This window comes from Pelodiscus sinensis, chromosome 14 (assembly GCF_052426305.1).
Source record: "Pelodiscus sinensis isolate ZL-2025 chromosome 14, ASM5242630v1, whole genome shotgun sequence".
Lineage (NCBI taxonomy): Eukaryota > Metazoa > Chordata > Testudines > Trionychidae > Pelodiscus > Pelodiscus sinensis.
Genome location: NC_143065.1, coordinates 6,692,606 through 6,715,058, shown reverse-complemented (window position 1 = coordinate 6,715,058; position 22,453 = coordinate 6,692,606). Strand labels below are relative to the sequence as shown.

The 22,453-nt window shown below is 40.4% G+C and overlaps 1 protein-coding gene across 2 annotated transcripts; it reads right to left on the bottom strand.

Moving 5' to 3' along the window:
- Positions 1-792: 792 nt before the first annotated feature.
- Positions 793-22,431, bottom strand: IDH3A (isocitrate dehydrogenase (NAD(+)) 3 catalytic subunit alpha). 2 transcript variants are annotated; one of them, XM_075897621.2, is made up of 11 exons: positions 22,304-22,431; positions 18,256-18,318; positions 14,281-14,364; positions 13,850-13,964; positions 10,793-10,980; positions 10,410-10,543; positions 8,819-8,921; positions 8,677-8,741; positions 5,739-5,823; positions 4,939-5,091; positions 793-2,443 (listed from the first exon to the last, which is right to left on the bottom strand). In XM_075897621.2, exons 1-11 carry the CDS (start codon positions 22,328-22,330, stop codon positions 2,360-2,362), a joined length of 1,101 nt encoding a protein of 366 aa, XP_075753736.2. In that variant the 5' UTR covers positions 22,331-22,431; the 3' UTR covers positions 793-2,359. The 2 variants fall into 2 exon arrangements, with proteins under 2 accessions (XP_075753736.2, XP_075753737.2); XM_075897622.2 differs by having other exon boundaries at positions 18,280-18,318.
- Positions 22,432-22,453: the final 22 nt, after the last annotated feature.

Genomic DNA, 22,453 nt, shown 5'->3' with positions numbered 1-22,453 from the left:
CAGGTTGTCACCCACCTCTACTTCCGCTACTAGTTCCTTCCTGTTTGTAAGAAGCAGGTCAAGCTGCGCGTGGCCCCTGGTCGGTTCCTTCAGCACTTGTACCAAGAAGTTATCCCCAACATTCTCCAAAAACTTCCTGAGTATCTATGTTTGCTTACTAAGTCCCAACAACAGCATTTCTTTTAAAAATATACTTTAAGAATTTGAAATTTCACTCACACATTAGATCTTTACAATGCTCTGTAGGATAGCTCCTCTTCTCCACTAAACTGCTTATTAAATGGAATATGGCAACAAGCAAAAATTCTACAAAAATTTGTCCTTTACTGAAAGTCATGTCAACTGTTACATTCTCTATCGGAGTGGGCAATAATTTTTTGCTGGGGACTACTTCAAAAATTTCTGAGGTGGCCCTGGGCCACACCAGAAGGGGCAGGGCTGGGATAATTCTGGATTCCCCACCCCCAGACTATGATTGATCTGGGGGTGGGGCAGCATCTTTGCCTGTCCCTCCACCCCCCATTCTCCGTAGATGCCCATGTCCCTGGCTAGGAGGAGATTTCCCACGCTCTCCTGCCCCCAGGCAATCAGGGGGAGTGCGTGAAGTCTCCTGCCACCCTGCCAGGAGCGTGGGGACGGAGCGGAGGAGACTTTATGCGCTTCCCCCGCCCCTAGGCCCTTTTGCCCACCCCTGTTCTATATGCATATGTTATTGCAAATATCAGTTATCTACTCTCGTTATCCCAACATTCAGTCAGCAGTGTAGGCTTACAAAAAATACAACAAATGGTATGACTTTGGGAAGTCTTTATTTTCTCACTTTGTGCGTAATAGTAACTCAGTTGCTTACTTAGCGGAATACAAAAGAATCAAGGGAGCAGCAACCACACTATGCACATTCATATCAACCTCTGCTCCCAAGTCTGTCCCATCATATTCCAAGTTATCATTCAAAAGCAGTTATGAATGCACAAGAAAAAAATCTTTGTACCCTCATGGGAAGCTGGGATGCTTATTTTGCAATGCAAAGTCAATTAGTTTTGCCTCGCCCAGTTTTGCTTCAGAAACCACCAGAATTAATGAGGAAATTAGTGAAGTCAGTGGCATGGAACCTATAGACAGAATTAAATGGACTACAGTTAGGGGTACAGCTCAGAACCACAGCAAGGAAGTTTTTGATTTATATGTATGTTAAACGTTGTAGAGATGGAGCTACTCTAAGACATTTAGGTCAGTATTTGTCAAGTGACCATGATATCACCATATGGAAATGAGAAGGGGACTTAACATCATGGTCTTTGCTAGACTCAGTGAGGAAATGCCTGGAAACCTCTCATCCATACAGTGAAGTCAGATGATAGGTTCCAGAAATATCAAGCACCACAGCCATATTATAGATCATTGTACTAGATAATACCCAGTTTCAAATACTGTAGTAATCCCTCATCTAGCGGATTACATTCACAATTTGAGAAAGTTACAGTTAAATATCACCAAACAGCCAATTAACACGCAGAAACAAAAGTACAAGAGAAAAACTGTGGGACAAAGCTACAGAAAATATATATATTTTCTCCTCCCATTAAAGAGTGAAAGTCAAGGAATTTTATTATCTACTCTTGAGAGCTCTGTTGTGAAATAAATAAGTCTTCCTCTCAGAGCTAAAGAATATTTGGATACATACCTTTGTATGATAATTTTACTTAACTAGTTTCTCACCCCTGTTTTGATTACTTGATTTTTTATTGCAGAAAAAATATTTTAATGGATTAAAAGTCTGTAGGATTTTAAGTCATTATTCATCCATGTAGAGGCCTTTTTGTTTTTCTGGAACATCATGGCACCAGAAAGTGTCTCTTCATTGCTTTTGATACAACATTCCTAATAAGTTTGTACCCATTTGTTTACAAAAAAGTGTCATCTTGTGCTATTTTTAAGGCCAAAAAGCCTGTTTTGTTCCAAGACCAATAAAATAGATAAGCTTTTTTAAAGGTGCTTTTGTAATCATGCTAATTCAGTCATCTTGATATTTACAGCAAGTCCTGTGAGAAGTAAAACTACTTAATTGAAATGTAAATGGTAAACAATTGCAAGTGATACAGTAAATGAATCCACTTATTAAAAAAAGTTCCACCAGTGTCAAGTAATAAATAAATAAAACAAAGTACTTGGGAAAAGTCCTCTGAAAGCAAGCACAAGAGTTATTTGTATCCATTTGGGCTAAATTTATTTTAAAAATGGGCCCACCTAAAAAGTTTGCTCTCGAGAAAAACCAAATGTATATGAATTGCAGATGACTATATAATGTACTTGTAATGTGTCCATTTGGAGTGACTGCAACATCAGTGAGGAGGAAACTTTAGTCAATATCCTGTACTCTGCGACAGATCTCCGCCGTGTAGTCTGAACACTTCGCATTACCTCCCAAATCTTTTGTTAGTACCTGAGTGAGAAAAAAACATTTTTAATTATAAAATCTACAATTGTCTTTTTAAATCAATTTAGCATTCTGAACACAGATACATGCAAGGGAATGGCAATTATCTGAGTTCTCTGTAGTGTCACAATTTTATTAGAAATGAGTTTGTATAATGCAGTGTGTACAGAAGGCAAATTCAACCAGCAAGTTTTCATCAGAGGTTATCATATCTTAAGACTTTAGCATCATCGTTACTGCTAGTTAGCCATCTGTCTTGGATCTGAATCTTGGCTGGGGGTTAAAATAGAGGACTTTTCTGGTTCCTTCTAACCCTATCGTTCTATGATTAGGTGATTTTATCTTTATTCAGAATTTAGTTGGAATTACTGCCTACACACAATTTGGTTAAAACTGTTGTAAGACCTCTGGCTTTCTAGCTTGACAGTAAAATTACCCCCACTGTTATAACCACATATTTCTAGGCATTAGCCTTCTGAAGTTTCTTTTGGTACTAAAGTTTTATATGCTTAGTTTCAGGGCAAAGATAAATAATTCTTACACAATGAAACTTCTGCAGGATTTCATTTATTTATAAAAACCACCACCCAACAACAACATAAATATAAAAGTTAAAAAAATTTAGCATGTTCATAATCCCAGAGGAGTGTAGCAAGGAAACATGGCCTCCCTCAAAGGCAGATATGGAAGGAATGTTACAAGCCGCCTTAGGGCTGGAATCAGGAAGGCTATGCTCCATACACCTAAAGCAAAGTGGAAGGACAGAAGTATAAGTGGCCAGCCCAGTTGGGAAGGAACCGAAGAGGGAGACAGACACTTCTAGGCTGCTGGATCTACTGTCTGGTAGTGGTACCACCAGAAACAGGTCAGTGTGTTGTGGGTAGATTCCCCACTGACCCGTTTGCCACTGTTGGGGGGACTTCACCATATCCCAGCGCAGGCCCCTAACAGTAGGGTGGCAATACTCCCCCCATTTTGGGCTAGGAAGCCTATGCACCTCAGACACTCCCTACCTGAGCCCCATCAACTGTGCTTGATGCTACAGCTCTGCTCAAAGCCCGGCTGTGCCCTGTTTGATGGCCAGATCCCAAGTGTACTGCTAACTTCCCCCTTTCCTTGTTTATGAGAGTAATCTAGCAGACCAGACTGTGTGGAGGCATGGCCTCCCTCAGAGGCAGACTCAGCCAGATGGCCATGCCAGATTACAAGAAAACCTACTGAACAGGTACAACGGACAGCTGTTCAAATGTTTAGTTGCACTACCCTTGTGGTGGCAAAATGTGGGATAATAGCATTGCCTGGTCCATTTGATACTGGCCCATTCTTTGCAAGATAAAGTCTAATTATCTCAGACACATACAGTAAGATCCTAAAAAAGTGTATATAGAGACCTACAGGCATAAAAACTGACAATTTATAATTTGTGTCATTTTTGCTGCACAATTTTTAAATGAAAGCTGAGTTCTCTCCACTGTGAGCATATATATCCATCACATAGTGAGCCCCTAGCAAACGAATACTTGTTCTATGAACCACTGTGTTACTTCCACTCCAGACATCTGGTGATTTTCAGAAGCATTTCACATTTACTTATAGTTTAAATGTCTCATGTACAATATATGGCAGCCACCAGAAATAGGACAGTTATAAAATAAACATCTTTTCATTTCATCTTGTTCAATATTTACATAAAAATCCTCTTATATAGAATTACAAAGAACCCTCCCATGCTACTGGGCCAAAGAATTTCAACATTGTGGCTAAATAACGTTCCTTTTAAAAACACAACATCTAGAACCCACCCATCTGCATTTTAAAGAGATGAAACACAAGATGGCAGCGAACAGAGCTGGTAAGGCTCAACTTCTGGAAATTATTAATTCAAATTTTACTCAGGTTCCAAGTGAAAATCAATTTGGTAGTCTCCAAATCTTACACATATGTTACATAAGAGAAGCCATGCACACAACTGAGCAAAATCTAGCTTGTAGCAAATTCTGGTGTCATTTACACCCATGTAACCCTACCAAGTCAATGAGACTGCAGGGAAGAAGTTTAGAAAAGACCCGCGTCTAGAATGGGAACAAAGGTGGTATAGGTCAGGAATTAATGCATAGGGGAAGTTGTGTGATGAAGCCTGTACAAGACATACAGGCAACATAGGATGCAACCAGACAGAGGGGAAAAAGCCAATTCCTTCACCTTTAGACTCAACAGGGCCAACTAAAGCCCACTTCTCCCTTGTATACACAGGGGCCAGGCCCAAACTCAGAAGTAGTACTTCATAAGAGGAGTCTACCCCAACATGAGAGTGGAGACATACTGCACCTTTTTAGGGAGTGCAAGTGTTCTTTTCAGAGAGCTAAATTTATGAGTCGTTTCCCAAAGCAGTGTGCCCATTCCTGCTACCTCCCCAATCTGTAGGAGGCTTTGGTGTTCTGTATTAATTATTGAAGTAACAGGAAAAGTGATGATACTTTATCTGTTAACCCTAATAATACCTTTCTAGCTTTAATAGTATCAAAACACGCTGTCTCAATTTTTGCAGCTTGTTCGTGCAGTCCCATATGCCGAAGCATCATCACAGCACTCAGAAGAAGGGCAGTTGGATTTGCTAAGTCTTTTCCTGCAATGTCTGGTGCTGTTCCATGAACCTACAGATAAAAATGAAATTAGTTGTACATGAAGTTAACAGATCAGAAGCCTTTAATGTTTGTTTTATCTAAAGTAATTCAGACAACTAAAAAATTCATCTTATTGAGTTAACACTAAGTCATTTAATTATTTTGAACAAAGAAACCTATAATCCAATCAGCGTACTAAACCATAAAATCATTAAGGCCATGAGCGGGGGTCTGAAAGACGAAAAAAAGGGGGGGTTGCAGGAATTTGTTTTGGTTTCTAACACCTACTGCAAGCAAATAAGAGTTGGACACCTAACTCTCTCGTACTTTTCAAAGTCTTCTCCTAAAAACCCAAAGGACTTTGATATCCTAAAAGTGGATATCCCTGATAAATAGAAATTATTCATGATCCTTTCCAATCAGGTGATTCCTGATATTAAGAGTCCTGCAAAACTATTATTGATATCTTGGTTTAAAACATTGTATTGCTGTATTATTTCCTTGATTAGTTATTTTGACTGGCTTCTAATGTAATCATTTTATAAGTAGCATTTCTTTTTATGCAGTCATACATTTTGCAGAGACTGTATTTCAGTAATGGCTACAGGATATCCTGTAGTTTTAGGTTTCTAGGCAAAGTTAGTTCATAAGATTTCCTCGTGCACAAGAGTTCTTACAGATTCAAAGATTGCAATTCCATTAGCGCCAATATTCCCACTTGGTGTTACTCCAAGGCCCCCGATCAAACCAGCACACAAGTCACTGGAAAAAAAAATTCTTCATGTAAGTTACAGAAGTGCAACCTCCTACCAACAAGCTATACTGAGATTTTAATTGTTTATTCCATATTAGTAAAACAGAGAAGATTTAGTCACAAACACAGTTAGGAGTGAATGTGTTTAACACTGGGGTAAAAAGGGACAAAAGAAAGATAATATGTTAGCTATATTACAGCAGCATGTTTGAAGATAAGCAGGACTACTAGATCAACAAAAACAACTTAATGAAGAAAATTACAGGAGAATGTCAAATTTCAGGATAGAGTTTACCAAAATGATATGGCGAGGTAGAAAATACTATAAGCTTGCATATAGCAGAAGAAAGTTTGACTAGTCAATCAGTACAATAAAAAAAGATAACACCTCCCCCCATGATGCCATTATAAATTCTGAAGAAAAAAAATTGGAGAAATATCAGTTAAGATTTATGTAATTATTTGGAGGTCTGTTGCCCACTCCCCCTCCCATAAGCAGTTACAGAAAAGCCTATAAAGATGCCAAAACTTTGCTCACAAAAAATCTGAATTACTAACAACTATTATGCAAAACTGAAGGAAACAAATGTTAAGTGGGGCAAGATTGCTTTGCTTCTTCATTGCCAAGCAGCCAATATGATCTATGAGAGAATTAAAGAAAACATGAGCAAGGCAATAAGAGGCCAAAAAATATAATCCCAAAAGTGGAAGACAAACAAGCATCACAAAATGTTGATATTTAGAACATTACTCAAGACCCACTGTCTATCAAAAATGAGTCACCTGGTAAATGCTAAACAGGAATAGGGGAAATTTAAAATAAAGGATTAGGTTTGCTTATACATTATCCCTCCCCCCCTTCTCCAGTCATTGGGCATCATTTTAAGTACTATATATTTCAAGGCAGGGGCTGTCATCCACTATCTGATCAGAGGGTAAAATCTTTTGGGCATCATGTCATAAGGCACTTTAAAAAAAAAACCCATAGAAGCAGGGAGACAGTTTATAGGGAAGCGAATGTTCCTTTACAAAGAAACCCTGCTTTATCAAAACTGAGCATCAATGTAAGGTGCTATAAGAAACTTTCATTAGAACTCAAATTGATGGGGAAATCTATACTAGGAATGTTGAGAACAGTTAAATCACAGGAAAGTAAGCGAGCTACCAAGCAGAACTTTTAACAGCAATGACAAAGCAAACACTACCAGCTATTAAAGCACGTAGCATTATTTTGAGCTCTATTTGTTCAACCTGAAGGTTATTAGGGAACAAAGGAAAAATAATACCTAAAAGAGAGCTGCTTGTCGAGCTAAGTGGACTTTTTCCTTCTGTCCGTACAGAATGTGAAAGATGGATTCTACAATGAATTAGTTCAGTTGTATTTATACCAGCTTTACTCAACTTTAACAGCCAAAAGCCATTTCTTCATTGCAGGGGGATATCAAGAGCCACAAAAATAATTAAACCTATTTAAAATGCAAAAATGCCTGTAACAAACATGTTGTTTGTTCATCTAGACAGCTAAATTACAGTCAGAGCAGTACTAGGACCCATAGAGACACCTTAGTTAAAACTGGATACCAATTCTGAGAAGTCTGGCTACTGCCAACAGGGTGGCTATTTCTGTTCTGAGCCATCATAACCCATAACCACATTGGTATACAAACTTCTGACTTCCATTGATTTTAAAGGAAGTTAGGAGCCTAAACACCTGTATGAATCTGGGCCCCGTGATATTCCTTTCTAAACCCTTAGACAAGAACACATACAAGATATGAAGCCACATGCAAATCAAATAGCACCACATGCAGCACAATAGCATGTCTGAGAAATCACTGCACTCCTAGGAGTTTATTTAAATATAGCTTACAAACAAATGTTTTAAAATATTTTTATTCATCATATCTAATGATTGGTAAGAAGTTTTAATCCTCTATTTAGTGCTTTGCACTTTATTATGTGTCAGCTTTAGTCTAGAAAATCTGCACATGAGCACATATTCCACCCAAACCTGGAAGTAAGCTATGCTGTAGTAGACTTTTTGGGGGGAGGGTGGGGTCGAGGGGAAGCGGGAGATGCACCGGGAGTTGGTGGTTTGTTGCTGTTACTGGAGGGGTTTCTTCCCTTTCCACCATGTTAATGATTTGGGGTGACTGCAGTTATGTTTCTATTAGAATCACATAGATTAAAAATACATTCTAACATGCAGAACTGCAGAGAGGTACTTTTTAAACATTTGGCCTGAATCAAGATAAAAAACATTTTTTAAGACTTCTTGCATGATACAAGAGAAGCAAGGACCAAATTCTTACACGAGTTATATGCACATACATTTAAGATATTAGATTAAAGGCACACATCTTTTGCTAGATGATATGAACAGCATCAAATTCAGTTAAGTAAGTCTTTTATGGCAAATGGATCTAGCAGCTGAATTCACAAGTGAAATTGTTTTGATGGTAGTGTGCTACACTGTTAGTGTTTCTCCGAAAGAAAGTTGTCTGAGAAAAACAGTACCAGAAGATACCTTAGTAAATATTTAAACAGATGTTCATTTCACACACACAATTCTTTCATTTTATATTTGAATCACATTTATATAGTATGACAAACACCATCCATGCCTTCTGATGCCACAAAGCATAGACTCACCATACAGCTCCCCTGATTCTAAATTATTCTGTCTTGTGTTCTCAGTTGCAGCTTTTCTTTGAAGGCTACTGAAAATCTGATACGGTTATGTTTTAAACCTTTGCTGAAACATTTAATTAAACATTGCTGCCTAATGTTTAAGATGAATTGTAATCTTGAAAGCGATGGCATTTTAAGGGTTAAATCATAGCCAGCTCACTTCTGCTTACCTTAGTATGTCACCATACAGGTTTGGCATAACAAGCACATCAAATTGTGATGGATCCTGTACCATCTAGGAAGAAAATGATTTCGTTTTATGATCATGTATTTTAACTATAAAAAACTGAATATAATGGATTAGGTACTCACATTCAGACACACAGTATCTAGGTACATTTCATTAAATTTAATATCTTTATAGTTTTCTGCAGCTTCTCTGCATTTTCTCAAAAAAAGGCCATCAGACATTCGCCTGTATTTAGACAAAGAGAAGTATGTTAGAGAGCATGGATGAGTAAACGAGTTTTAAAAAGCAACTGCATCAAGGTAAATATGGAAAGCACCTCTGGAAACAAAAAATAACAGAAAAATAAAGGCCACATCCTCACCGCAGATTTCACTACCTTTTTCATGATATCAGCCAAGAGCTGGTTCAATTGCTGGAGCAAGCTAGGGCAGTTTCTAATTTGGGCTCGCTTGTAATGTGTCCTCTTAAGAGTAGGAAATTGCCAGAGAGAAGTTGCATCCACCCCTATGTAAACGGGCAGGTGCATGTATAAGAAGTGTGGTGCAGAGTTGGCTCCAACAGCCTTACACTACTTGGGGATTCTGCCTGGTTAAGCAGCGGCAAGGCTCTTTTATATTATAACTCAACCAGACTCTGAGATCTGGCCAAAAAAGTCTAATTTAGAAACCGATCAAAGAATTACTTCATGTGTTAAATCACAAGAGTTAATTGCATTTAAAACATTCCTATAACTTACTATAAGTTCAGAGCAAAGTCTTTGTCCTTATCGCTAACTGTTGGGAAACATAGTTTTGTTTTGAAATATACACATCTGACTTGTCAAAAATGTTCACTGTATGGAATGAGAGCTAGGATGTCAAAACCCACAAAACTGATCTGAACTGACACCTTAATGAGTTTAATTGCACTTGTCAGGTGCATCAGAGTCAGGAGTGAGACTGATAAAGTAAACCAGAAATTAGGTCTCGAAGTACCTCCGCACAAGAAGCACATTTTTCACTATGCAAATATTTTTTGGTCAGAACCTCTCCTATGCACTACAAAAGCAAAGACAAGTGTCACTTTTGTAATTAAAGTCTACCGAGTCTACAAATCAGGCAAAGAAGTGTTATGCAATTCCATAGGTTCTGTGGCTCAGTTCTGAGGCTTATTGTGAAGTGCTTTAAAATTCTTAGATGAAAGTCACGGTGGGTATGTCAATATTACAGCCACACACCAACAGCACTGTTATTGTGCTACTGGAGTGTAGTCACTTCCTACACCAACAGGAGGGGTTTTCCATTGCTGTAGCTAATCCACCTCTCCAAGAGGCTGTAGCTAGGATAATGGAGCTTTCCTGTGAACTCAGCCATGGAGGATTCAAGTTGGCTTAACTACAAAGCCATGAGCAACATAGTTAGGTTGATATAATTTTTAAGTGTAGACCAGGCCTGTAAGTGGAAGTTTCACTTTTAGTGTTTTTATTCTTGAGTTTACCTTAAAATAGGAAACAGCACAGAGAAAGAGGACAATGATACTAATTTGTCAGTTATTTGACTACTGCAATCTCATCAACACTGGGTGAATTCTCCCCAGGTTGTTTTCCCCATTAGCATTAATGCGAGTTACACATCTAAGCAAGATTTCCTAAATTACTTTGCATCTTAATAGCTCAAAATCCATAGGTTTTCAATCCTGTCTTTAGAAGTCTGTTACTTTATTACATCAACATACATAATGTTTGCTTTGTGCACTGCAGTAACATGGCTTCTATGATTGTTTCTGGCATACTCGAAAGCAAACTCAGCAATACGTCTGCTTGCTTCTTCTGTGATAAGTTTGATACTCTGCACAACACCATCAACAATCTGAAAAACAGATAGTCACAAGTAAAATTAAGCTGATTTATAAAGCAGGGGTTGATAGTGTGGAGATTTGGAACATAATTCTGATGGGCAAGTATATGCAGAGCACTGTACACAAGCCATTTTACATTAAAAATAAATTCTGAATCAGAAGAGTTAATTAAAAATACCTCCTAGTTTTGCCACACAAGGTTGCAATTGACAGAGGAAAGAAAACTCTGCCAGAAAATTAACTGTTTCCTAATAACATACCACATGCTCAATTCCACTGTATTCTCCCTCCGTGTTTTCTCGAATTGTGACAATATTTACATCAGTGTAAGGGGTTTTGTATCCTTCAATTGAGACACAGGGACGAACATTTGCATAGAGATCAAAGGTTTTACGCAACAGCAGATTCATCGAAGGGTGACCAGCAGCTATTGGAGTTTTTAAAGGTCCTGTAATACACAACAGGAATTAGTGAGATAAAAAAGCACCAAGAGTTTAAATTGAATACTAATATTCAAATAAATCTAAGGGACTGTTGTATGGGTTTCCCTGATAAGCTCTTGTGTTGTCTGGGGCTGAAAGGTTGAGAAACTCTTTCTAGATCAAAAAGTGAAATTATTCTGTTGTTTAAGAGGCAAATTGTGATCCCTCTATTCAAAGGTGAATAGCAACAAACACCACGGCTGTGTCTAGACTGGCAAGTTTTTCCGGAAAATCAGCAGCTTTTCCGGAAAAACTTGCCAGCTGTCTACACTGGCCACTTGAATTTCCGGAAAAGCACTGACGATCTCATGTAAAATCATCAGTGCTTTTCCGGAAATACTATGCTGCTCCCGTTCGAGCAAAAGTCTTTTTCCGAAAGACTTTTGCGCAAAAGGGCCAGTGTAGACAGCATAGTATTGTTTTCCGCAAAAAAAGCCCCGATCGCGAAAATGGCAATTGGGGCTTTTTTGTGGAAAAGCACGTCTAGATTTGCCACGGACGCTTTTCCGCAAAAAGTACTTTTGCGGAAAAGCATTCTGCCAATCTAGACGTGCTTTTCCGAAAATGCTTTTAACAGAAAAGTTTTCTGTTAAAAGCATTTTCGGAAAATCATGCCAGTGTTGACGTAGCCCACCAGTATTCTCATTGAATTTAATATGACTACTTGGAAGAGTAAGGTATTACTCAATGAGAACAACAGGAATCATATTCTGGAGATGAAGTATTCCAGCAGGAGGGGAAGTGGTTTGTGCCGTTTCACATTCAGGCTCCAGTGTTTTATCCACCACTTCTGAATTCAATTAACCTTAAATATTCCCAATCTCTTATATGCCTCCTAGTGAATTCATGAGAAGTCTGACACTAAAGATTGAGGAGTAACGTTTTTTAGTGGACAAACCTCTGTCAGTGAGGGCTCCTCTAAGATTACACCCTCTTTTGAAAGAGAGATGTAAATTAGGCAGATCGAAAGTGCAAATGAAGCATGTATTTAAATATCCCACATTTCATTTGCATATTCATGTCTGATCACCGTTTCGAAAAAGGGTATTTCAAAAGTGAAACTGCAGTCTAGATGCAGTTCTTTCAGAAAAAAAAAAAACCTTTTTTGAAAGATCCCGTACTCCTAATTTTTTCAGGAGGACAGGACCTTTTGAAAAGGGGGTTTTTCCCCCCCCAAAAGAACCGCGTCTAAATTGCAGTTTCACTTTCAAAATACCTTTTTTCGAAACAGTGATCGGATGCAAATAAAGCTTGGGATATTTAAATCTGTGCTTCATTTGCACTTTCGATCTGCCTAATTTACAACCCTCTTTTGAAAGAGGGATGTAGTCTATACGAGCACTGAGAGCCAAGCTTTCAAGCCACCCCAGAGGTGTGACTGGTCACATGTTATGGCATACACCTTCATCTGGACCTGTGAGGGGGGTATATCCCACTGAGAATAAAAGCATTAACTGAAGACAGCTTGCTTAATGCACCTGTGGGTAGATCAGGTTACACTAAAGATGAGTCACAGCTGGGAAGGAGCTGGATAGTTACTATAAAGAGGAAGCCCAGAACAGAAAAGGACTGTAGGAAGAAAAAGGAAGTACTTAGAAATTCCACATGGAGCAATAGAGATCTGCTGGGTCACGGGAGAACTTCAGGACAATAGAAAGAAGAGGGAACCTGGGGAAGAGAAGGTTTTTGGATCCTTTCCTAGTTCTGGCAAAGGTCCAGGAGATAAATCACAGAGCCACCAGAGTGGAGCAACTGTGATAAAATGGCACAATCTAGATTTCCCAGAACAGAGCCCAGGAAGGCATTTAACTGAGGGAATTGAGTACAGGCAAAACAGAATAAAAAGGTCAAGCTAGAGGAGGGAAATGGTTGGCTTACATTTATTTTTTCAGTTCAGATTTGTTGGGGGTCTCCAAGCAAGAGACCCCACAAGCCATCGCTCTCAAAAAAGGATGCACCTTGTGAAGTCATGGAGTTTATGGAGATGAAAAATTTGTGGCACCTGAGACAAATACAATTACCCAATGGGCTCAAGAAGGGAATGCTGACAGACTGATGTAGAAAGAAACCCAGGGAGGTGGCAGGTCAGATGTAACAGACCTTATGTGCTCACTAAATAGTCCCTGGGCTGGACCCCAAAGTTGCAGAAGGACCTGGGTTCTCCTTCCAGCTGCCATGAAAGGCAGCGTAAAGCTCCCTTATAAGGGAATATGGACTTTAAAAGGCCTGAGATGAGTGTAAGGTGGGCATATGAACCTCAGGGCCCAGAGCTGGGAGAAGAAAGATCTGATGTAAGGACACTGGACTTTTGTTTTTTGGATAGTTCACTCTGGAAGAGGGACTATAAGTGACCGGTTTAGAGATCTAAGTCATGAGAGGCAGAAGACCACTGCAAAGTTAGAGCAGCTGTTGGCAGTGGGGCAGTAGAGGAAGAAAGCCTGGTACACTATGCCCAGTAACAAAGGGTAAAGGTCACTGGTCAATCAGCCCTTCAACACACTCCAATTACTATTTTCATTCATTGAAATGCAATGCCTTTTATGAAATGCTGTAAGTGAATGTGTTGATTCGCAGGGAAACTTAAGAGGGTACTTACCTACATGTCGACTGATTATGGCTAGAGATTTTCACTCATTCCAACTTTTAGTGCTGCTTTCTCGTGCAAAGGTAGGGCTTTGAAGTTTCAATTGACTACCGTAGTGCAGTCTGTACCGTAGAATTCACTGTTCTATTATGGTGTAGAGTACTTTCATTGCCACATATATATCCAAGAACAACCCCACACAGTACAAACAATAGTTGCTTTCAATAGCTCAACATTCATCTGTACAATACCTTTCAGTCCCATCTTGTTTTTATCCATGGATTCTTTGGCATCTGGCGGAATCATCCACTTTCCTCCTGGTCCCTGGATAGCTGTAACATTTTTCTCTTCCCACTGAATAGGGGCCTAAACACATTTCTACATTAATCGCCTGTATTAGGAATTTTCACTAGACTTATAGTTCACTGGAACTATAAATATTTCCATTATACTATCTACACTTTCACTCTATTATGTCAGATATTTTCAAGACATATAAAGATGAGTTGTAAATGACTTTTAAAATTAAACTTAGCAATTAAACAAGATCATCAAAAGTTCCCAACAGACAGGAACAGATACCTAAACAGAATGCTGTGAAAATTTCAATCACTTCAGTAAGCCATTATATTATTGGTAAAGTTGTAATGTGTATGACTGACAAAACAAATTAATTGCTTACTTTAGCAGCATCAAAAATCTTCATAACAGCAGCAGAAATCTCCGGTCCTATGCCATCTCCTGGGATTAAAGTTACTGTCTGTGCCTATGCAAGAAGTCAAATAGCACACCTAAGGAACATTGCATTCATCAAAGCATTTTCAAGTATTTTGATGAAAATCAAGCTAGTTGCTAAAACAGAGGGCAATCAATTACTAAAGTCACTTCAAAGATAGCACTGCACTAAAGAGGAGTGCAAACAGGAAGTCTGTTTCACAGCCAGCTTACATAATGTTCCAAAGAATCCATCTGATGCCTTAGTCCTTCTGAAACATAAAGGTAGTTAACCTAATTTAAAAGAAGCCTTCCTAATCACACTCCTTCCCAGTATAATACACGTATTTATTTTTTCCTGGCACTTGGCAGAAGAGATAGCATTATCTACTTATGTCATGTAGAGTAGGATCTATCCCACACTAAAGCAGGTTCTAGTCATGCTAACCTATTCCTAGAGAAAATTGTTTGAAAAGTTATTTTCTTAACTGTATTTAAAACAAAGTCCAACATTAATTTTAAAAAAGCTTCACTTAAACTTTAAAAAAAAGAAACACTTTCCTAAGTGATCTCCTTTCTAGAACCAGCACTTTTTTTCCTCGTCTTCAGGAATAACATCAGAAACAGACTGCACAGCTTGGACTAATCTTGTATATAGGGAAGCAAATGATATATCTTGATTTAAACATGTAAGTACTGCTACTTCAAATTTACTATTACTATTCATTTTGAATCTCTGAAATAAGTGTTTAGTTTTCAGACCAACTGTAACAGCAGAATTCTAATATCAATAAAAATAGTCCTAGATACAATGTTATTTTAAAAAGCTCTGATTAGAATCAACTGTGAAAACACCAAAGTTGTTTCACAATTAGCTACACAAGATACAAAATATACATTGAAATGGTATATATCTGAATTTCTTTTGAATAAAACCATCACTGAAGTTAACTATCAAGTCTAGAGAAAGTGGAGCTTCAGAAAAAAAAAAAAGCTAATAAGGATGTGAGGACTACTATTTAGATTAGGGCTGTCAATTAATGCATGTTAATACCTGTGATTAACGCAGGACAGAATTAACACGCTAAAAAAAGTAATGCGCGTTAATCGCAGGCATTTCCATGTGATGCTGCCCCTTTGAAATGCCTCTGTGATGTTTCAAAGGGGCAGCGCAACACGGAGCCTGGGGACAGCTGAGTTTGTCTAGATTACATGGTTCCATCGATGGAGTCATGTAGATGAGTTTACTAGACATAGGAAAATGAAGTGGCAATTTAAATAATCGCTGCTTCATTTACATAAAGATGGCTGCCTCGCTGTGCTGATCAGCTGTTTGGCAGCACAGCGGGGCAGTCTGGATGCGCCACGGTCGACAAGGGAAGCCTTTGTCAACCGCTCCGGTATGCTTCGTGAAATGATCAGCACAGTGCAGCGGCCATTTTGATGTAAATGAAGTGGCGATTACTTAAATTGCCGCTTCATTTTCCTATGTCTAGTAAACTCATCTACATGGCTCCGTCGACGGAGCCATGTAGTCTAGACATACCTCTGGAGTCCCCAGCTGACCCCGGGCTCCATGCAGTGCTGCTGCCCCTTTAAAATGCTGACACAGCGTTTCAAAGGGGCAGAACTAAACGGAGCCTGGGCTCAGCTGCAGCATTTCAAAGGAGCAGCACAACGTGGAGCCTAAGGTCAGCTAGAATCTTATTATTTAACAGCACGATTAATCGCGCGATTAATTTTTTTAATCACTTGACAGCCCTAATTTAGACATTTCAGAGGAGTAGCTGTGTTAGTCTGTAGTTTTAAAATCAATGAATAGTCCTGTGGTGGATGATATCATGAGCTTTTGTGGGCACAGCCCACTTCTTCAGATAACCAGAGTGTTGGATGTCCAGGACCAAAAAAACAGGGGAGAGGGGGGTGGAAGACAAAAAAATGGGAGGGGGGACAAAAAGAGGCAGTGGATATAAAATATCAAGGGGAAAGAGGAGCTGGAATGTAATATGTACTTATAGACTGTTTGTTTTTCCTAAGACTGGATAGTCAAAAGAGGCAGATAAAGATCATTAATTAGCAAACAACAAATAGTCTGGTAGCACTTAAAAACTAACAAAACACGTTGTTGTGAAAATGCAGATGTTAAAAGGCAGGGGAAATTTGGCTTTGTAATGCACCAACCAATCAATGTCTTTCTTCAAGCCCAGGGTAACACAGTGTCAAACTTGTAGATGAATTCTAGTTCTGCAGTTACTCTCTAATTGGGTGATGAAATTCCTTTGTAGAAGAATGGATACTTTTAAATCCAGAGATTGAATTACCAAGCAGGTTACAATGTTCTTCTACCAGTTTATGTATTGTCATTTCTGATGTGTGTCCATTTATCCTTTGCCACAGAGACTGTCCGGTTTGGCTAACATACATGGCAGAAGGGCACTGCCATTTAGAAGGTTCATCAGTAATGTTAAATACACAACTATTTAAATGCCTTCAAGAATGGCTATAGCCTCAGAATACTTAGGTTGATTGCTCAACTGTTATATTTGTGTTTTCTCCCTCACTAATATAATGGGTTGCAAAGCCTTAGGTGGCTTCAGTACAGTCAACAGGAGGATGTAATATATTGCATTAAGTAAAAAATGCCAACTCCAGTGTTCCTGGAGCCTGAGATGCATCAACCATTCTTAATTTTTTCATTAACATACACGCTATGGGCAACTTTTTAGCTTTTTTCCACCAATATAATTGATAGTACAGAGATAATAGCATTAAAAGACAGACTCCTAAAATTCACATCTCCTGTAAAAGAATAGGCATTGCATTGATGCATACATAAGTCAGAGCCATTTTCAAATTCTTTTTTAAATGGAAGACAGGGTAAACCCATATACGATCAAATCACTTGCAAAAACAAGTTCAAAAGAAAAAACAACACAATCATATTGTAAATTAAAACGTAGCATTACAGAAGGACTTCAAAAGGGCAGATGTCTAGATATTCTAAAAGCAGCAGTTTTTAAATGTCATCATTAATACCAGTTTTAAAGTCTTTATGGAATTCTTTAAAGACTTTCAAGATTTAGATTTGAATTAAACTACATTTGCTCAACAGCAAGTAAGTCTACTGCTAATAGAAAAGTTTGCAAAATAAGATGATTAGAAGCTTCTCAACAACGTTGCTATTGAAGTTTCTCTAAGAATTCCAGAAGGGTTGATTTCTAAAACTATCACCAGCCTATTAATGGGATCAAATAATAATTTTCCATTCAATTACTATCATTTTTCATAAGGGGTTATTCAAATTATTAGTGTAAGAGTATAAGGTGAAATTGTCAAAAGGTATTGGCGTTGAAGTTAGTCACAGAAATCCAATATGGCAGAAGAGCATATGGACATTATACATAGGCTGTGTCTACACTGGCGCGATCTTGTGCAAAAGCGGCCACTCTTGCACAAAAACTTGCTGCCTGTCTACACTGGCCGCGTGTTCTTGCGCAAGTAAACTGACATTCTAATGTATGAAATCAGGGCTTCTTGCTCCAGAACTCTGATGCTCCCGCTCAGGAATAAGCCCTTTTGCACAACTGCTCTTGTGCAAGAGGCCAATATAGACAGGCAACATGAATTTCTTGCGCAAGAAAGCCCTACAGTTAAAATGGCCATCAGAGCTTTCTTGCGCAAGAGAGCGTCTACACTGGCAAGGATGCTCTTGCGCAAAAGCACATAACAGTGTAGGCGCTCCCTTCTGGAAGAGATTTTGCAGAAGAACTCTTGCGCTAAAGAGTTTCTGTGCAAGATCACACCAGTGTAGACGTAGCCTTAGAGTTTATCTTTAAGAAAGCATGTGGAAATGTAATATAGCAACCTTATCTTGTTCAGTAAGTTGCTCAGTACTTTTATTGAGAAACTTCTCAAAAAGAAAAAAAAATGCTATTATACTCACAGCACTACTAAAACATCTTGTCACCTGTTTTTGGTTTTTGAAAACTCCTAGCAAACGAGACATCTGTAAAAACAAAGATATTTGGGTGTGTGAACAGAAAGCAAGATAATATTAATTTCTAATACTGATGCAGGTTTGTATTTTAAAGTACACTTATTTCACATTTTATAATAGAAATATCTTTGCTAACATTAGTTATAATACATTTAGTATGCAAATGTTTTGTTCAGATGACCAACTTTCACTTATTTTATCTTGCTTTTTCAAGATTTTTCAATGTATACTCTATTACCAACACATATTTCTTCCATTCTTTGTGAATGGCGACAATGAGTTTGTAACATATTGACAGAAAGTTAGGAAAAGAGTGTACAATTCCACCACAAATACTAAGTGGATTTAGAAGTCTAAAATTAGGCTGCGTCTAGACTGGCATGATTTTGCACAAAAGATTTGCTTTTGCGCAAAAGCATCCGTGCCAGTGTAGACGCTCTCTTGAGTAAGAAAGCTCCGATGGCCATTTTAGCCATCGGGCTTTCTTGCGCAAGAAATTAATGTTGCTGTCTACACTGGCCCTCTTATGCAAGAACCACTGATTTTGTACATTACAAAGTAAGTGTTCTTGCGCAAATACTCATGGCCAGCGTAGACAGGCAGCAAGATTTTGCGCAAAAGCAAGTGCTTTTGCGCAAAATCATGCCAAGCTAGACGCAGCCTTAGAGTCTCCATTAAATATTTGTCTGTGTGTCCAACATGTGAGAAAGACATGTTTTATTATAGGAACAAAGAATTGTAGAGGCACAGTTCATGAAAACCATGCACATGAAGGGTGCCTGGTTTTCACACTCAGATATTTCACATTGGACACAAAAATGCAATAATTTTAGCCATATGCAAATTGGTTGACTAACTGTTTTTAATTTGTATGGGTCTGTAGCCCCTAATAGCTTTAGTTAACTACCAAGACCCTATTGTGCTAGGCGCTGCTTGAACAGAACAAAAAGATGATCTCTGCCCTAAAGAAATAACAGATGGATACAGACAGGAGAGTAGAAGGAAACACCACCACAATAAACAGAAGCTATCCCTGGAGACAACTCCTCTGCACTCGCCACAGGCTACAGCTGCTTTGTCTGGTTCCCTCTGCACCAAACTGTTAGTTAACATAACCGGTAAGCATCACCCAGAAAGGTGATAAAAGCTTATGCCTTAATACGTTTGTGTGGGCTGGAGCCCACTTCGTCAGATGCATCTTTAACAGGGCCTCTCTAGACAGCCCAGGTCCTGTCCCAACCCTACTTCCTTCCACTCCTGCCCTGTCCCCATTGCACCTCTTCCCCAAGGTTCCCCCTCCCACAAAAGATGCAACCCAGGGAGTTACTGGGATGCCTGGCATGGGGGAAGCAGCAGGGGTCAGGCTCTCAATCACCACCTCAGAGAGAGCCACAGGAAGCAAAGTGACTTGTCAGCTCGCTCCACTCGACTTCAATGGCATGTCACTTGGGGGAATGAAAGAGAGTGGGCTGGAGCTAGGGTACTCTGCTTCGAGTCTGGGACAGCCGGACCTCTGCTGCCACCCCAAGCCAATCCCCCAGGTAATCTCCCAGGCTGCCCTGGGCTCCTCAACTAGCAGCTGCCATGAACCGTCCTATGCATGGGACAGTTCTGGTCTTTAGAGTGCCATAAGAGCCCTCATTGGTTTTGCCTTAGATATGTAAAAACAAGTGTATCTTCACAGCATAGTTCTTGTTTGTCATACCTAATACAGTAAACTTCCAATAATCCGGCACCTTTAGGACCCAGGGGGTGCCGGATTATCAGATATGCCGGACTATCAGAAGGGGGGGCTATGTGGGGTCTGGCCCCAGACCCCTCATAGTCCCCCCTTCCGATAGTCCGGCTCTGCCCCAGGCGTCCCTGATTCAGCCGCTGCTGAAACTGATCAGGGGCTGATTCCAGGAACCCCGGGACAGAGCAGCTCTGCCTCAGGCTTCCTGGCGTCAGCCCCTGATCAGTTTCAGCAGCGGCTGAATCGGGGACAGCTGGGGTGCTGCCGGGTTGGTCCCGCAGCCACGAGGGGCAGCGCTACGGGACCTACCCGGCAGCACTCCAGCTGCTCTGCCCCCGGCTTCCCGGATTCAGCTGCTGGTCAGTTTTAGCAGCGGCTGAATGCGGGAAGCTGGGGCAGAGCAGCTCCAATGGTCCGGCTACCCAGAGCACTTCCGGGTTCCTGATGGTGCCGGACCATCAGGAGTGCCAGACCATCAGAGTTTTACTGTAGTAACTCCAGAGACAAGTGAAAATTATAGACAGCTGGTGTGGTATAGTGGTTGGAGTAGAGGATGGGAATCAAATATGTATTTACCAGAAGTTATAAGCCTGATAGAGGATTTGCAGTCAAATACTATAGCCCACGATCAGATTGGTCCATGATAGCCTTAACAAGGATGTAAAATCCCATTTTAAAAGTTAACTGGTTAGACTATATGTTTAACCGGCCCATCACTCTAGGGGGCTGCTGGAGCCGAGTGCCCATTAATCTGTTATTGGTAAGCATCACCCAGTAAGGGTGATACTTACTGGGTAACTGGTTAACCATTTACATCCTTAGGCCTTAATAATGTCTCTCTGAATTACTCAGAATTGTTTGTGTCCAAAATTTAACAGAAGATTCAAAGAGGTTGATTTTTTTTTTTCAATGATTTGGCCTATGCTATGTTGAATGCAAGTCTGTCAGTAAGTTTATTATTCACTGGGAAAAGAGTATTTATTGTTCACTGGGTTGTTGACAGTAAGAAGATGCTATTACATTTAGGCAGGGCATCTTTGAACCAGAACCAAAGGTGTATTCAGAGGAACTTTACTCTTGTTTATGTGACACAAATGAAAGTGATAATTTTTTGTAAAAGTATTAATTTACCAGAATCCATTTTGTCATCTCTAAAGTATTAAATAAAAGGAATATATGGAAGCAAGTTGTTAGTAGCTGTTTAAAAACACAGTAGTAAATGCATTAAAAAATGCACAGGAGCTTCAGGAAAAGTTAATTATTTCCTGTTTTACTGGTAAATTATGACACAGAAAAGGTAAGATGAACTCTTTGCATTGCTACAAGTTTAAAGAAACGGTTTTACTACTCCATTACATGCTAACACCAATGTATGCATATTTACAAGAAATAATCCAAACAACTGAAAAAACAGATGAAGAATCCCCATATACTAGCTACACAATTTTCCAGCAGCCCTCAAAACATTTAACCTGGGCAAGAGCCAAGTGTGTGTCCTTGGACACCTCCATGCTCCAGAAACTCCACACAATCCAAGTGCAGCAGCATCTCAGAAAACCATTGCTAAAAGGATCCCAACAGTACAGACTAGGATCTTGGCCTACAGTGGATAAAGACGGGTAAGCGCTAATTTCAGTGCTACCTGGAACACAAACGCCTTTTACATAGGTAAGTAAGATAGAGTCAGGAGACGGAAGGACACAAGTGCAGCTCAAGAGGCAGGTAAGAATGCCCCTCCCAGTGCTAGAGTAAGCGTGAAATAGAAAGCCCCCCCTTTTTGCAGCTGCGGAGGAAGCGAGTAGCGGGAGTGGCTGCCTAGCTCCCTCTGACCTCAGAGCCGCGTGGGCGGACAAGGTGGAAAGGTCACCGCCACCCTAGCTCCCTCCACCCGGGAGGGGGCTCAAGGACACGACACAGGCTCTGCCCAGACTCAACCGGGGCAGCAGCACCTGGCCCCTCCGAAGCGCGCTCCCCACTGAGCAGCCAGGCCCCGCTTCCTCTCAGCGCCGCCAGGCCTGCGGCTTCCCAGCTCCCTGCACCGGGGAGTTAGGGCCACCAGCAGGCCTGGGGCCCCGCTCCCCCTGCCGCGGCCATGGGGGGCCGCGGCCCAAGGAGCGGAGCAGCGCGGGCACTGAGTCTCGGCCCCTGACAGCCGGAGTGCCTCCCTCCTCCCCCGGCCAGGGGAGCAACAGAAACGGGGCCGCTTCCCCGCTTCGGGATCACGGCCCCGCTAGGGGCGAGCACGGGGGACCCGCTTACCGCGGGCAGCCATGCGACGGCAGCCATGGCGACTCCTATCCCGGCCTGCGCTGCCAGAGCTAGCCCCGCCCAGAGACCGGAACCGGCACCGTCCCGCCCTCGACACGCCCACAAGCGACCCGCCCAGAGCGAGGCTGTCAGTCAGACAAT